Source organism: Helobdella robusta, assembly GCF_000326865.2.
Source record: "Helobdella robusta unplaced genomic scaffold HELROscaffold_35, whole genome shotgun sequence".
NCBI lineage: Eukaryota > Metazoa > Annelida > Clitellata > Rhynchobdellida > Glossiphoniidae > Helobdella > Helobdella robusta.
This window is the reverse complement of record NW_008704704.1, coordinates 1051760-1067636: the sequence shown is the minus strand read 5'-3', so window position 1 is coordinate 1067636 and position 15877 is coordinate 1051760. Positions and strand designations below refer to the sequence as shown.

The 15877-nt window shown below is 33.9% G+C and overlaps 3 protein-coding genes across 3 annotated transcripts in view; 2 read left to right on the top strand and 1 right to left on the bottom strand.

The window, feature by feature from the left end:
* The window catches only part of HELRODRAFT_175844 (hypothetical protein), a gene marked incomplete at both ends in the record, with an annotated part of 4595 nt that extends 3958 nt beyond the window's left edge, over window positions 1–637 (bottom strand). Inside the window, one exon of the mRNA XM_009023225.1 lies at window positions 227–637. Coding sequence (XP_009021473.1) covers window positions 227–637 — 411 coding nt within the window. The remainder of the gene's footprint in view (window positions 1–226) is intronic.
* Window positions 638–2969: 2332 nt separating this feature from the next.
* Window positions 2970–5816, top strand: HELRODRAFT_175843 (hypothetical protein; the record flags this gene model as incomplete). Its single annotated transcript, XM_009023224.1, has 5 exons — window positions 2970–2995; window positions 3199–3603; window positions 3718–3813; window positions 5561–5651; window positions 5739–5816. 5 exons carry the CDS (start codon window positions 2970–2972, stop codon window positions 5814–5816), a joined length of 696 nt encoding a protein of 231 aa, XP_009021472.1.
* A 981-nt stretch (window positions 5817–6797) lies between these two features.
* HELRODRAFT_175842 (hypothetical protein) lies at window positions 6798–10538 on the top strand (the record flags this gene model as incomplete). Its single annotated transcript, XM_009023223.1, has 3 exons — window positions 6798–6946; window positions 7049–7215; window positions 10132–10538. 3 exons carry the CDS (start codon window positions 6798–6800, stop codon window positions 10536–10538), a joined length of 723 nt encoding a protein of 240 aa, XP_009021471.1.
* Window positions 10539–15877: the final 5339 nt, after the last annotated feature.

Below are 15877 nucleotides of genomic sequence, written 5' to 3'. Positions count from 1 at the left end.
AGCACAATTTGTGGTTAGAACTATTTTCGTGCGGGTTGAGTTTATCGTGAATTCTCTTCCATGAGAGTTTGTTGCCACTAAATCCTTCTGGACATGTTAACATGGACCTATTTGGCAAAGGCAATTTACTAAATATGCGGCATGGAAAACAATAAATTGCATTTTTGATTTTACTCCATGCCAACCAATTTCTTTTGACCTCTTCTCCATTTTTCAATTTACAAACAAGCGCCGATGGAGGAAAAAAGTTCCCTTCAAAGTCTACTGGAAAGTTTTTAGGCAAGGTTGGTGGACCGTTAAGGACGGCTTCATGAACGTCTTTGGTTTGAAGAAATGTGTTTTCTTCTTTTCCTATATCGTACACTGAAAGTGTTGATTTGTTGCAGTTGTTGGCCGCAGATGAGTTTTCACCTTCGTCAACATCAAACGTTACAATTTCAGGAGAAATAACGGTAAGAGATTCTTCCACCAATGTAGTATTTTCAATTTTTTCAGGTTCAGATTCGTTGTGAAAATTGGAACTTGATTGATTAATCATAAAAAAACTGTCACATGTTTTTTGGTTTTTTCTTGCTAACGTTTCTCGTTTTTCTTTTTCCTTTCTTTTTGAAGCACCTGATTTATGCTGATAGCTCATTTCTCTGATTCACTCTTGTTTTGAGGCAACAGTTAAAGAACGCTACACTGAAAAACAAACAAATTAAATAAACGATTGACAACACCGAAAAAACCGACTTTACCATGGAGATGGACTTACATTTAATACGCAATTGCATGTGTAATTTTTATGTTAATAATTTATATTAGTTTTTCTTAAAAATGTTGACATAATCCTAATCCACTTTTGCAATTAAGTTCAGCTTTATATATTTAGCGTATTCTGGAAAAATTAATGTTATATCGCAATTTTAATCTCGGTCGGTTCATTTTTACAGACATATAATACATATACAGATAATATGCTGATTTGTATCGTCTGTTGTACGTCACATTGCATAGTAAATTTTAATAAATTAAATAATCACTCTTTTATGTGAATGTAGAAAACGATTATGAACATTCGGAAAAATTCATATTTTTGTGCAATACATTCAGACAAAATTAATTTCTCGCTGAAGTGATATTTCGCGTCTAAGTAATTTTTTCGAATCTTTGAAACCACTTTTTTTCAAAAAATTGGATGGAAAAAATAATTTTAGGGCCCGTCCCGGGCCCCAAGTTTTAGACTTGGCTGACATACCCTCTCGGCGGCCCTGGTCATAAGTGGCAATGACATCACAAATTAAATGTAATTACTGCTGAGGACCTTAATTAATAAGAGATGATGTCTATTTAATATTTCTATTTTAAATTTTATAATAAAAATAAATAGCTTTGTAATAGACTAGTTAATGAGACCTAGAACAGCTGAAATGTATTTGCTAATGCTTCCTATGCAATGTTCAGGTCTTACTGAATCATGATAATAGTTTTTTTTATTTATTTACAATTTTTATTAGTTATTCTTGTATGTATTTTATTGGCTAGAACATAGAACTTTGGACAATAATTGCACTATTATATAATCTTTTTTGACCATCTTTAAGAAGTACTTGCATATCCCCATGTTTGTATAACATTTCGAATTTTCCTCTGAGGCATTATGACATGGTTTGAAATCATGAAGCAAAATCATACGAATTTCCCGCTTCAACAACATTTTTTGAAAAAGCTTAAAGGCCAATAAAATAAAGCACTCTTTCTAATATGTTTGCATAAATAAACAATTAAATTCAATTAAATTTTAAAATGATGCATAACATTCAGTGGTAGCCAAAAATAATTTCTTAAAAATAATACCAAGAAATTGAACCTAGTAAAAAGCGACATTGTTTTCTCCTCAACCTAATAATTTGAACAAGAAACTTTCAAACATCAGTGCTGAGACCTAAAAATTGAAAAAAAATAATATATTCTTTCATGTCAATGCTTCATATTAAATTTCTATGCAAATTTTAATGATAAGCATTAGTAGTGATTTGCATTTAATGATATTTTATCTGTACATAATAGAGTTGAGCATTAAGAGATAAAGTTGAATAGAATGCTCTGCACAATGCTGTAGATTTAAACTCTAAGCTAGGAGAGCCTTCAAATGCAAACTGGAATAAACTGTCATGCAGCATACTACACACTCCAATTTTTGTATAGTATGATTAACACCTTCTCACTTTTGTTGTGGCTATAAAGAAGAAAACACTAAATGCAGAAACACTATCAGAGAAATCATACAATCATTATGCAGGCATGTTTGGAATGTAACAGTTCCGAATTCTTTTAAAACAGATCTATGATTATTATTGAATTAAATTGAGTTTTAAAATTAAGTTATAATTTAATATTTATAATAAAAAAAAACTGGAATGTAAAAGGTTAAATGCCATTCTTTCTTTTGCACTTGCTTCATAGGTTTCATCGACAAACTAACAGAGCGTATATAAAAACTATGCACCACACACATTGTGTATGATAGGCAGGGATTTCTTTGTATTCAAACCCAGTCACTGCATCAGGAAGACCAGGCGCATTTAACTATTTGCGTTGATACATTATTAGTAGTTTCTTTGTTGGTAGCAAAGTTACTTCATTCTGTTGAATATTTATTACAAGATTCTATTTGTTTATGTGAAACTAAATTTAAACTACAAAATAGAGTTGAAAAAGCTGACAATTCTGTTTTTTTAAAATAATTAGTGTATCTAAACAAAATTTATTTGCAACTTGTCCCATTTCATATCATTTTTATCACCATTTTCAACTTATTTATATAGCAAACAAAGTTTTTAAACACTTTTTTATTTATTTTTCTAAATGCATGACAATAAAAACAAGATAAAAACACACATTTGCAAGAGCACCGCAACAGTCACAAGGGACAGTTCTTTACCAAATAATTACAGAAAAAAACGCTTTTCCTGTCTAGACTAGAAATGAATAGAAGAGTGGTTAAAAACATGTTTTCTATATAAATAAGTTGAAAAATAATTATAAAAATTAAATTTCAAATGTTTTACGCACTTAAGTGGCCATAGTTAATCTAATTCAATAATATGTTATGAATATTATATCAATACTTGAACTGAGGCCAGAATGAATAAATTTTTAAAACTCCAAAATTATTTATATAAATAACTTTAAATTAAATTTTATTGCATGCAGGAAATTTTTTGATCAAACAATCTTATGCAACAGTTTAATATGGACTTGCGAATCAACTGGTCACAACAATTTAACGTTTTTAGAGGCTGTTGAGTCTGAAGGAAATTCAAGAAAACAAATTAATTCTTTTCCAAGAACATTACATCTTCCCATTCTTCATTTAGTTTCCCTCACCAAACGCACAATCTTCAAGGATTTGCTTGATGATATATATGGCTTTACAAGGGATAGGTATTTCATTGGAGAGAAAGTTTCCATCTTAACCGAGACAGAAAGAAAAAACGCCATTGTAATAAAAGTGTTTCCTGTTATTAATCTCAGTGGAACTGGGAACAATGGGTTAAGCAATTTTGTTACTGAACATGAAGTTAATGCTGATGGAAAAAAAAGAATTGTCATCAAAAGGTTCTTTAATATGACATTTTTAGACTTTATTTTTATTGGAAATTTTTTGTTAATATGATGAAATGAACGGATTTTACTTTTGATCAAATAATGATAATTTTAAATAAATTTCAGCCCAAAGAAAGCAGTTATTGATTCTTCATTATTCCAATACATGTCTCAAGATGTTAAAACAGGCACCACTATAATGTCTACAGTCAAAAATATGAAGTTTGTATCATTTGATGTTTATGCTGGTCGTTGTTCGTCTGTTTTCTATCTAATTCTGTTTTATTTAATCATGACTGCTTGTTAAACACTCACACTGCAATCTTAGTGATCAACAAAACCTGTATTGACAAACTCTGAAATATTGCTTTGTCACACCAGAGAAGTGAGAACTTTTTGAGGGCCCAGAGTTGGAGTCGGAATTTTTTCATCCGACTCTGGAAAATGTTATTAATTTTTTAATAAATTTTTTCAAGATCGTGTTTTTTGGAAAATAAATATGTATCATCTTTAATACAGTAAATACATATTGTCAATAAAATCACATTCTTTTTTGGTATGTTTTAAACATCAAAATATAATAATTTTATTAAAAAAAAAAACAATGACATTGACTGTTTTAAGTGTTTTTCAATGTATTTTCTATTTAATAGTGATAGTAAGGTGGAATTATGATGCAAAAGTTGAAAAATTTTTCTGAGTCAGAAAAATCTCAATCTCAAAAATTGAGATTTTTCTGAGTCAGAAAAATCTCAATCTCAAAAATTGACAATCCCTGAAAATCTGAGAAAATTTGAGCATTGAAAATTTTAGCATTGAAAATTTTAAGTTGGAGTCAAATTTTTACCTGGAGTTGGGCCCGAAGTTGGAAATTCTATAGATATTTTTTATACGACTCTGACACTCTGGTCACACCACGTTGTTAGCTCTTCTTTAACTGGCATAATACTAGAAACTCTTCACCAGGAATATCACTAGATCCTTTTCAACATGATCAATACCAGAACACTCCTCAAGTGCTTCAACTGGATTATTATTAACCACTTTTCAACCAGACTGGTGCTAAAAACTCTTAAACAGATATATTACTAGCGAAACTCCTCAATAGAAATTACTAGTGAAATTTTTCAAGTGTCACAATGATGTAAATGGGCTGAGAACTGACCAAATGCAATTCATAACAAAAGTAACAAATTGTCGCATGTTGGCCTGTGAAATGGCTCAGTGGTTCAAATGCTCGCTGAGTCAAACATCTCAATGGCCATCATATACTCAGCGTATATGACTCGGTGCTTGTGTGTGCACATAAATACAATGTGTACGTCATGTGAAAAGGATAAACAGCCTTTGTGGCAAAGATGGATGCTTCAGAACATAAAGATATATAGATAATATATATGCAACATCATTGTAAGTGGTTCTAGACTAGAAAAAAAAAAAAATTTCTATATAATGAATGTTTTTCCTGAAACCATCAAATTCGTTATACGGAGGTCCGACTGTATATTTTATTTAGTTTTTGCTAAGAAGGTTAATAAAATGTTTTTTATTTAAGTTTAGTTTTTGGTTTCTAATCACTATAATAAAATGTTTTTTATTTAAGTTTAGTTTTTGGTTTCTAATCACTATAATAAAATGTTTTTTATTTAAGTTTGATTTTTGGTTTCTAATCACTAATATCCTCTGCATTTTAAGTTTCAATTTTTTTATTTTGAACATTTCTAATGAATAGAAATAAGTTTTTGATGGCATGAAAATAAAAATCAATCAAAAATAAAAATAATACTACTACAATCAAATCAATATTGGACTACTTGAACTGAGGCCAGAATGAATAATATCGGTTGGATGCCATAGACTTAAGAAAATGGAACTTGACTTAATGTCTTGACATCAACGATGAATGAATAATAATTTATTTGCAATTTTTAATATTTTTAATGTTTTTTACTGTTATTCTTTTCAACAGTCGCAACCGAAATCTTTTCAATAGAGAAACTTGCAAATTATTTTTGAAAGAACATTGTGAACATCACTGCAAGGGAATCTGGAAGCTGAAGGTTAGCTTATTCTTTTTGTAAAACATTTACTTCAAACAATTGCCAGAGTATTGACGGTTACTTTTGTTATGAATTGCATTTGGTCAGTTCTCAGCCCATTTACATCATTGTGACAGCTCAAATAACAAAATTTCTATTGTGTGGGTTCAGTTGGATTATTTGTAAATGAAACACAATAAACTGTCCTGAGGCACTATATTTCTAATCAATATTCTGAGTGTTTATCATAAACCAAATTTGGCACAAATTGGCACAGGGCATGTTGGCTTATAATTTTATTATTCCTTCATCATCATTATCATGAACTCTTCAAAATCAAACAAAAATCTGATTATAAAGTAAAAAACAGTCTATCAATGTTTTTTTTTATTACCAGGCATTTTCACATATTTCTTGCCGCACTTGAGGTTCGAATGTATTTTTTAAGTCTCACAGCATTTAGTTTTAACTTTCATGTGAAATTATTTAAAATGTAAATCGTGTTTTCTATTTTTGACGTCATTTAGCATTTTTATTTGCATCTTCTGTTGGCTATGTTATGCTAAATTTTTCACAACCATTTTTCAATGTATATTCATTAGTTTTGTTTGTATATTGTAGTGTATTGAATGATAAAGTATGGCTGTGAACGAATTAACACTTGTTGTGTATGCATGCGCTCAGGTGAGAATGAAGTACAACTGTGTATGCATGTACTGGGAACGGGGAATGAATTAACATGTGTGTATGCATGGACATGGAGAGAATGGAATTACCGTATGTGGAAAATGGAACGTCTGGCTACATTAGAAATTTGAATGACTGTTAAACGTAAATTCTAAAAGATAATTTCAGAAGTAAAGATAAATAAGATAAATTTAAGTTGAAACACAACAAATTGACGACGAGGATTAAAATTATTATAGAGTTAAAAATATTTCGTTGAATTAATATCATTATTGCATTGATATACGAGTACTGTTTTTTTTGACGATAGGAAAATTTCAAGAGTTTGACCCAGAATTTGAAACTTGGGATAGATTTGTCAAACGGTTAAAAGGTTATTTTTTAATAGAAAATATTCTTTATGATGAAATAAACCAAGAAAAAACAAAAGCGTTGCTTAGACAAAATATGGGAAGAAGATTAACCAACCAATAATGGACAATGGCAGGAAATGCAGCCGACAACCACACATTCAACGAAATCGCTGCAACGGTAAAGTCAATAATTAAATTACCGCGATTGGAAATCCAGGAACGATTTCAATTTAGCCAAAGAAAACAGAACATCGACGAGACACCGACAGAATATATGTCAGCGTTGAGACAATTGGCGTAGACATGCGATTTTGCTACTGATGCTACAGCACCGGAGAATCGACGACTAAGAGACCAATTTATTTTTGGTTTGGCTAGCCAAAATATCCAGGCCGATTTACTTACGCGCCGGGATTTAGATGTAGAAAATGTAGTTACCTTTGCGGAAGGATATACTAGAGCCCACAAGACAGCTGAATTACTTCAGGGCAAAGAAATAATCAACTCACTGAAGCAAGGAAGTGAAGGACGAGAAAAAAAACAATGTTAGTACAACAGAACGGAAACAATCAGAAATGTAAACATTGCGGATTCAATCATGAAGGAATTTGTAAATTTATGGATCCGAAATGCTACAACTGAGGGTTGAATGGTCACATAGCAAATGTTTGTAAAAAAAATTGCCATCCAAGAGAGGAAAAAATCAATTAAAGCAGAAGAATTGGACCAGGGCTAAAACAGTTGAAGAAGGTGAAGAAGATAGTAGCTATATTCAGATTTTTAATATGGATGATCAGACAAGCAACTTAAAAAAGCGATACGTTGACTTGGAGATTGACGAGTGTATAATCACTTGTGAAGTAGACACAGGTACATTAGAGACGATCATCAGTAAAAAAGATTGGATAAAAATTGGTTCACCCACCTTACAATCAGCTAAGAAACAGTTCGAATCATATAGTGGACATAAACTTCCAATACTCGGATGTAGAAGAAGAACTGTAGTAGTCGAAGGAAAGAAATTTAGCAATCAATTGTACTATGTTGTTAAAAGAGACTGTACATCCTTGGTTAGGGTGAGATGGATCAAGACCATGCGCATAGATTTTTTTCAGTGTCGGGAAGAAAAAACCAATAGTAACAAAGTAAACATGAATTCAGCGAAGATGGATGAATCCGCCAACAAAGCTGATAAAGATTTGAAAAAACTACTACAAAAATACACAGATATTTTTAGCGAAACATTAGGTTGCATCAAAGGTATTGAAGCCAGCATCACGCTCAAGGAAATGCCAATTAAGAAATTCTGGCAACCCAGACCAGTTCCATTTGCTATTGAAAAGAAAGTCGACCTCGAATTAGAACGAATGGAAAAAAGGGGAACTATTGAGCGTGTGGCTAGAGACATCAGCGAATATGCATCACCAATTGTTATCGTGGCAAAAAGAGGAACAGAAGCAGTTCGATTGTGTACAGATTTTAAAGTTTTTATTAACAAAGCATTGATGGTAGAGCGGTGCCCGTTACCAAGAGTTGAAGACCTTTTTGCGAAATTGGGAGGCTGCAGGTATTTTTCAACCTTGGATCTGGCCGAAGCCTACCATCAAATTGAACTTGACGATGAAGCACAAAAATACCTGGTAATTAACACGAGAAAAGGATTGTATAGATACAAACATCTACTGTTTGGAATTGCGTCGGCTCCAGCGATTTTTCAACGTGCTATGGATCAGATTAGAATTCGTGAATTAGAAGGAACATCAACCTTCATGAACGATGTTTTGGTAGCGGCACGTACAGAGGAAGAACACTTAGAGCGATTAAACAAAATAGTTCAACGTGCCAGAGAATTTGAAATAAGGTTATGCTTCAAGAAATGTCATTTTGGAGCATCTTCAGTAAATTATCTGGGTCATATTATTGACAAAGATGGACTGCACACGGCACCAGATGAAGTCGAAGCTGTCAAAAAGGCACCAAAACCAAAAAAAATGTCAATGAATTACGATCATTTCTAGGACTAGTCAATTACTATGGGAAATTTTGTAAGAATTTGGCAGATATTTTAGTACCATTGTATAACTTGACTAAAGAAAAAAATAAATGGAAATGGACAAAAGAGCATGATGAAGCATTTTCTATGATCAAAGACGAATTATCTAAAGCACCAGTATTGTGTCATTTCGACCGATTGAAGCCTATTGGGCTAGCAGTAGATGCGTCTAATTATGGAGTTGGAGCAACGTTATTTCACATTTTTCAAACGGCGATGAAAAACCAATTGCATATGCTTCTAAGAAATTGAACCCTACACAACAAAATTACGCTCAAGTAGAAAAAGAGGCTTATGCCATTATCTTTTGCATTTCGAAATTTCAACAACATGTGTATGGTAAAGAATTTTTGTTGGTTACAGACCACGAACCATTATTGACTTTGTTATCACCAGATAAACCTATCCCCAACCGAACATCTCGACGTTTCCAAAGATGGGCTTTGATTTTACAAGGTTTTAAATATTCGATTCAGTAAAAATCAACGACCCAACACGGTAATGCTGATGCATTATCTCGTCTAACTTTAGAAAAACAGGACGACAATGAGATCGATATTTTTGACATTGAAATTCATGATGTCGATGAATTGGGGCCCAGCTTGTTTTCATATCAACAACTACATAAGGCTATGAAAAAAGATGTAGTTATCACATATTTTAGCTTACGGAAAATGGCCTAAAGAAGATAGGAACGAAGTTTTGGAACCTTACAAGCAGCATCTAATCGAATTATCAATTGTAAATAACATAATCTATCGAGGTCAACGTATAATTATTCCGACAAGTATGTGGAAAACCATCTTAGAAGAATTGCATCAAGGACATCCAGGCATAGTTCGAATGAAAAATCTAGCTCGGAACTTTGTATAGTGGCCTAAAATAGATGTACACATTGAAAAGATGGTAAAAATTTGTTCACACTCCCAGAGCATTCGATCTGAAGCACCAGTAGCTAAGGTTCATCCGTGGAAATTTCCAGAGAAGCCATGGCATTGATTGCATATTGATTATGCTGGACCGACGCAAGGACTTTATTGGCTTATTGTAGTAGATGCAAGAACAAAGTGGCCGGAAGTTATTCCTGTACAAAAAACTACTTTACAGAACACTGTAAAAGCACTGTTACAATTACTTCGATTTGGGGTTTCTGCAGAAATTGTATCAGATAACAGAACACAATTTACTTCAAAAGAATTCCAAGCTTTTTGTAGGAGGTTTAATATTAAACATATCTGCACTTCACCATATCACTCACGATCTAATGGAGAAGCTGAAAGATTTGTTCTTACTTTCAAAGCGGTTATTGGAGAACAAGAATTGTCTTACGAGTGACTTATGCATCGCATTTCACGATTTCTATTAACTTATAGAAATACATAACATCCAACAACTTGTTATTCACCAGCACAACTGATGATGGGAAGGCGTCTGAGATCACCTTTGAATGCTGTGCGATGCATACCAGAAGATAATGTTAAAAAGTCACAAGAAAAGCAGGCAACCGTTGGAAGTGGTAATCGAAATTTTTACCCTGGAGACAGTGTCTGGGTTAGAAAATTTTGGTTGAATAAAACAACATGGATACCTGGAATCGTTCTACATAAGTTGGCAAATTTAACCTACATGGTTCAAGTTGATGAGTATAAAAAACTATGGAAACGACACGTAGATCATCTATTGAGTCACGACAAAGGTTGCAGAAGTCAACAGAAAAAGGAAATAATTGTTTTACCAAACATAGAACCTAACGATACTGTTGATCCCATGATGCCGAGTGAGACAGTTCAACAACCAAGGGTAGTGGATCCATGACAGTCAGAGATTTTCGAGCAGCAACCAGATGTGATCAAGGACCAAGTTGAAGAACCAGCTTTGCGATGTTCAACCCTAACTATCAAAGGAGTTCCACCGCTGTGGTATGGATGGTAGAAGAGTTGATAATTAAGGAGGAAGGGGTGTAGTGTATTGAATGATAAAGTATGGCTGTGAACGAATTAACACTTGTTGTGTATGCCTGCGCTCAGGTGAGAATGAAGTACAACTGTGTATGCATGTGCTGGGAATGAATTAACACATGTGTGTATGCATGGACATGGAGAGAATGGAATAACCGTATGTGGAAATTGGAACGTGTGGCTACATTAGGAATTCAATCAATCTTCGTTTTGCGTCTAGAGACCCGGTTTCCCGAGGTAGGACGTTGTTTTCTTTGCCATCAACTTTTTGCGCCAAATTAGACGATCAGTTGTATCCATTTCATTTAAATTTAGAGCTTTCATGTCTTGCTCGATTGTTTGCGACCAGGACTTCTTTGGACGGCCTTTGGGACGTGTGCCAGGTACTTCAACATCTGCAAGAGAAGTTATGGCACTGTTTCCACTTCGTTTGACATGACCAAACCACCGCAGACGGTGTTGCCGGCATTCGTCCTTTATATCATCTAAACCAGCACGACGCAGGATTTCGGTAGATTTGATGTGGTCCTTCAGACTAATTCGTTGCATCCATCGGAGCATTTTCATGTCGGTTCGTTGAAGTTGTTGTTCCAGTTTGGTTGTCATTGGCCATGTTTTTGCACCATATAACAATAGCGGACGTACCACAGATTTATAAAGTCTTGATCGTAGTGGTAGTGGAATGTCACGCCGCATCAATATAGAGGCAAGGAGATGCCATTTATTCCAGGCTGCACGTATGCGTGCTCGAACGGCAGCTTCAGCTGTTCCAGTACAATCTAGAACATCCCCTAGATATTGAAACGTTGTGACTTTTTCTATTTTAATGGCTTCAAAAACAGTGCTATTTTGAATTTGTTGTTGTGGATTGATGCAAGCAGGACAAACAAAATTGGACATTTTAGATAAAGTACCAATTATTTTTGAACAACTTTTGTGACACCACTGGTTACACTGCTGACACTTGATAGAATTGTTACCTACACCAGCTTTACAAACCGAACAGGGCCATCGTCCAGTAGCTGTGGATTGGATGGGTTCACCAGTGTTCGTTGCTTTGGTTTTGCTGATGTTGACTTTGAACCATGATCGGCGAGTCTGGTGTTCCAATCTTCAAACATCCTTGCTGCATTCTGCTCAGACGTGGCTGATATCATCAGCATATACTAGATTCCAAATGTCACCAGTGCGTATCGGTTTTGTGATTTCTTCCATCACAGTTATAAATAACAGTGGACTGAGAATCGAGCCTTGGTGAACTCCAACGCCGATGTCAAATGCATCTGTGTTTTCAATCGTTGTGCTGACGAAAGTCTTAGTATTCGTATACATTTCCATCACAAGTCGAGCAAGATAGTCTCCACCTGATTGCTTCACGGGGAAGTCGATAAAATGCTTTTTCAAGGTCTACAGAATGTGCGATAGTTGTTGATGCTTTGCGAGGTACTTCTCTTGCAGTTGCACTAAGGATGTGAATTGCATCAATTGTTGATTTCCCCGCTAGGAAACAAAAATTGATAATTTCCGATTGTGATGCACGACGTTAATCTTCTCTCAATGATTTTTTCGACAATTTTCAGGGAGTGTTCTAACAGACGTATACCCCGATATGATGAACAGTTCAATGGATCACCTTTGCCTTTGTATAGCGGGACTGTCATGCTATAGTTCCATTCAGTCGGCATTGAGCAATTTCTCCAGATTTCACGGCAAAGTTGTAGTAACGTTTGGATACCTGCAGTACCAGATGCTTTGATAATGTCATTTGTGAGTCCAGAGGGCCCTGCTGCCTTTCCATCCTTCATAGCTTTCAGAGCTTCTGTAAGCTCCTCTACAGTGATGTCTGGAATCGGACCTTCGATGGGCGGAGCGTCAAATTTAACATTGATGGGATTTGTTTCGTTTAATAGACGGTTGAAGTATTCTCTCCACTGTAGCTTGATCTCATCTTGTTCAAGAACCATCTCATTTTTGTCGTTTTTGATACATGAGGCACCGACTATATCTTTTTTCGAACGCTTTGCTTGTTTTGCTATACGATACAGAGATTTCATTTGTTCACCTTTGCTTTTAGTGAGCCACCCTCTGCACTGATCTGTCCGAGCCAGTGCAACTTGACGTCTTGCATAGTTGTTCTTCTCACGGAAAATTTTGTGGTCATCAGCAGACTTTGATTTTTGCCATTGCTTGTATGCAACTTTCTTTTCAGCTATTGCATTTTGTACACTGTCATTCCACCACCAAGTGTCACGTTCATGCTGACGTTTTGTACCAGTTTTCCCACAAACTGTAGTTGCAGCGTTCATTAAAACGGTTTTGTATGTACTCCAATCTGTACTGGCTTGCGATTGGTGGTCTAGCTGTGTGGCGACAATCTGTTGAAATTTTTCTCGACGAATATTGCTTTTCAGCTTTCACGTTTTGATTCTCCGAGGCATTTGTTTAGACTTATGTTTTGACAGTTCGACAACCAGTGACAGCTCGTCAACCAGAAATTAGAAATTCGAATGTCTGTTAGACGTAACTTGAGTTAAAACATTTTCTTTTATTAATAAAACATAAATTGAAGAAGTTTAATTTCGTAATAGTAATAAAGAATATTAGAAATTGTTGTTGATTAAAATTCTAAAAGATAATTTCAGAAATAAAGAATTTTAAAATAAATTCAAGTTGAAACACAACATATATGCAATATGCATTACTAGTATAATTGCTTTTCTTATTATGTGATAATAAAGTTGTAGATTTGTATCGTCCTACGTCGTCGTCAGGTGGTCATAGAAGTAGATTCTGCACGCTCGCAAGTCGTCTCTCACGTGTTGACTCATTTTTTAATATTTTATTAGTACAAATTAATTCTTAACGAATTTTATTGCTAATAATAAATAGGCAAATAACTTAAAAAGAAATACTTGTCAATTCAAACGTTATTAATCAAACAAGGTTTTTGTATATTTACTATTGCAGTTACTAACATTATTATTATTATTATTATTATATTATTATTATTGTTATTATTGTTTTTAAACGCTATTTAATTAATATCTATAGTTTAATTAAATGGGATGTACCGTCGCTCCTTGATTGAACTGATGAATCTCCAACTAATGGAACTCCAACTGATGAATCTCAAAAGGATGAAGCTTGCACTGATGAATCTTCCACAACTACGCGGACAATGCTTTCTGATTGTCTGAGCCTGTAATCTGTCTTTTGTTACAGCTGACGAAGTAAAAATAGCCTTCACCTACTTAACTTCTTCATACATGCCTCTATGATATAAAATTTATATAAGACGATATTGAATTGTTCAACGGCTAACAATCAATCAATCTTCGTTTTGCGTCCAGAGACCCGGTTTCCTGAGGTAGGACGTTCAACGGCTAACAAATTTGACACCAAATGTATAAACTGGCATCAAGTATGTTGGCTTATTTTATGTATGCACACGTCTTTGTTCTCCAGCCATGAGAATAACATATAATATGTCACACGCGGCGGTCGAATGCTTAAGCTGTTCAGTTCAGTGTTCCCACAACCGCAACTACCAAAGTTCAGTTTAAGCATGTCCGCCTACTATTGGATGTTATTTTAATAGTTATTATTATAATAATAAGAACAGTAATTATAATTATTATCATCATCAGACTTTTCAATGTTTTTTGAATGGTTAAACCATATCTTCTCTTGAATTTAATGTCACATCCTTTAACTCTTATATTTCTCTTGTGATGTTGGCTGTTGGCTTTTCTGATGCAAACTGTTAGAGCAGACAGCTATATATATTATGACCTGCAGGTTTCACACAGTAATTAATTTTTCTGTCTCGTTAAAATTTAGGGTAGTTACAAAAATGCTCTCCATAAATAAAATAATCATTTTTCAAATGCTATATAAAAAGGAAATGCTTTCAACTTTCAAGAATCATGTTTTAAGTAAGTTGTTATAAAAATATACCATTGTAAATGTTTCCAATTTTTTAATTGTTATTATTTAATATACAGTGGATTTACATTCTTTGAGAATGTGTGGTTCTTCAAATCAAAATTTATATTATTTTGGCTGTTTAATGTTTAAGGTTTTTATAATCATGATATGCACATTTGCAACGTTTAGCTTCTATGGTAGATATATTCAAGTTATGTCCTGGTTATGACATTAAACTGACCCTCACTGCCTTGTGAGTGATGTTGGATCATCAAAGGCTAGGCCCACCGCTTATAACTGTAGTTGCGTAAGGAAGGGCGTCCTGCGTAAAAATTAGCCAAATAAATTACTTATGATGACAGAAGTGACAATGGCCCTCAGTATCCGGCAGAATGGCGTCGAGGGCTATTTCGGTTTCATCATAGGTAGCCAAACGGCAACCCCCGATCTCGGGGAAAATGTCGTCTAAACGTGTGAAAAAGTGAAATGATATATTCAAGTGCCTGTGTTTCTATTATTATTAATCACAATGAATCGCATGTGCATTTCTAATATCCATCCTTACCCTACACATTTGAGTTAGGTTGGTGTTAGTCGAAGTACGTAGTCGAACATTTTTTCATGCAGACATGTAAGCTTAGCTTCAATCGAATATTCGGCATTTTTCACTCTCTGGTAATATTCAGTTTAAAGTATGCATAACACACTAGACTAGACAATGTAATGCAATGCACACTTTTAATAAAACAATGTAATTAGCTTTTATATTAAATTTTAAAATTAGCTAACACTTATTTAAAAAAGTTAAATCAAGCTAAAGAAAAATAACTCACGTCTCCTTTGTTGGCAGGTTACATTTTATTAAGACTGTCAAGTTTGCTGTTCAATTAAAATGGTTTTTGTTAACAATTTAGTTTGATAAGATGAAGTAAATTAGGCTTTCAAAGTTGGATTTGATTCCCAAAAGACTGGTTCCTAAGACCGGCTTTTAACCTGTAGTCTAGTAAACAGGCTTCTACTATATTACTAATATTGCCTTTACAGAGATAGATATTTTGTGCATATTTATGAAATTTAAGAACAATAAATTTATTTCAAATAGATATAAATCAGAGATTAAATTGATTTTTATATTTTATAAAATTATAAGACTATTTCGGTGTTAATTCCATAATATAACGACGTTAACTAAATCCCATTTACCTTTTACAAATTGATATAAATGTAGGACTCTTGCTTTTCAAATTGTGAAGAAAACTATCATATAGT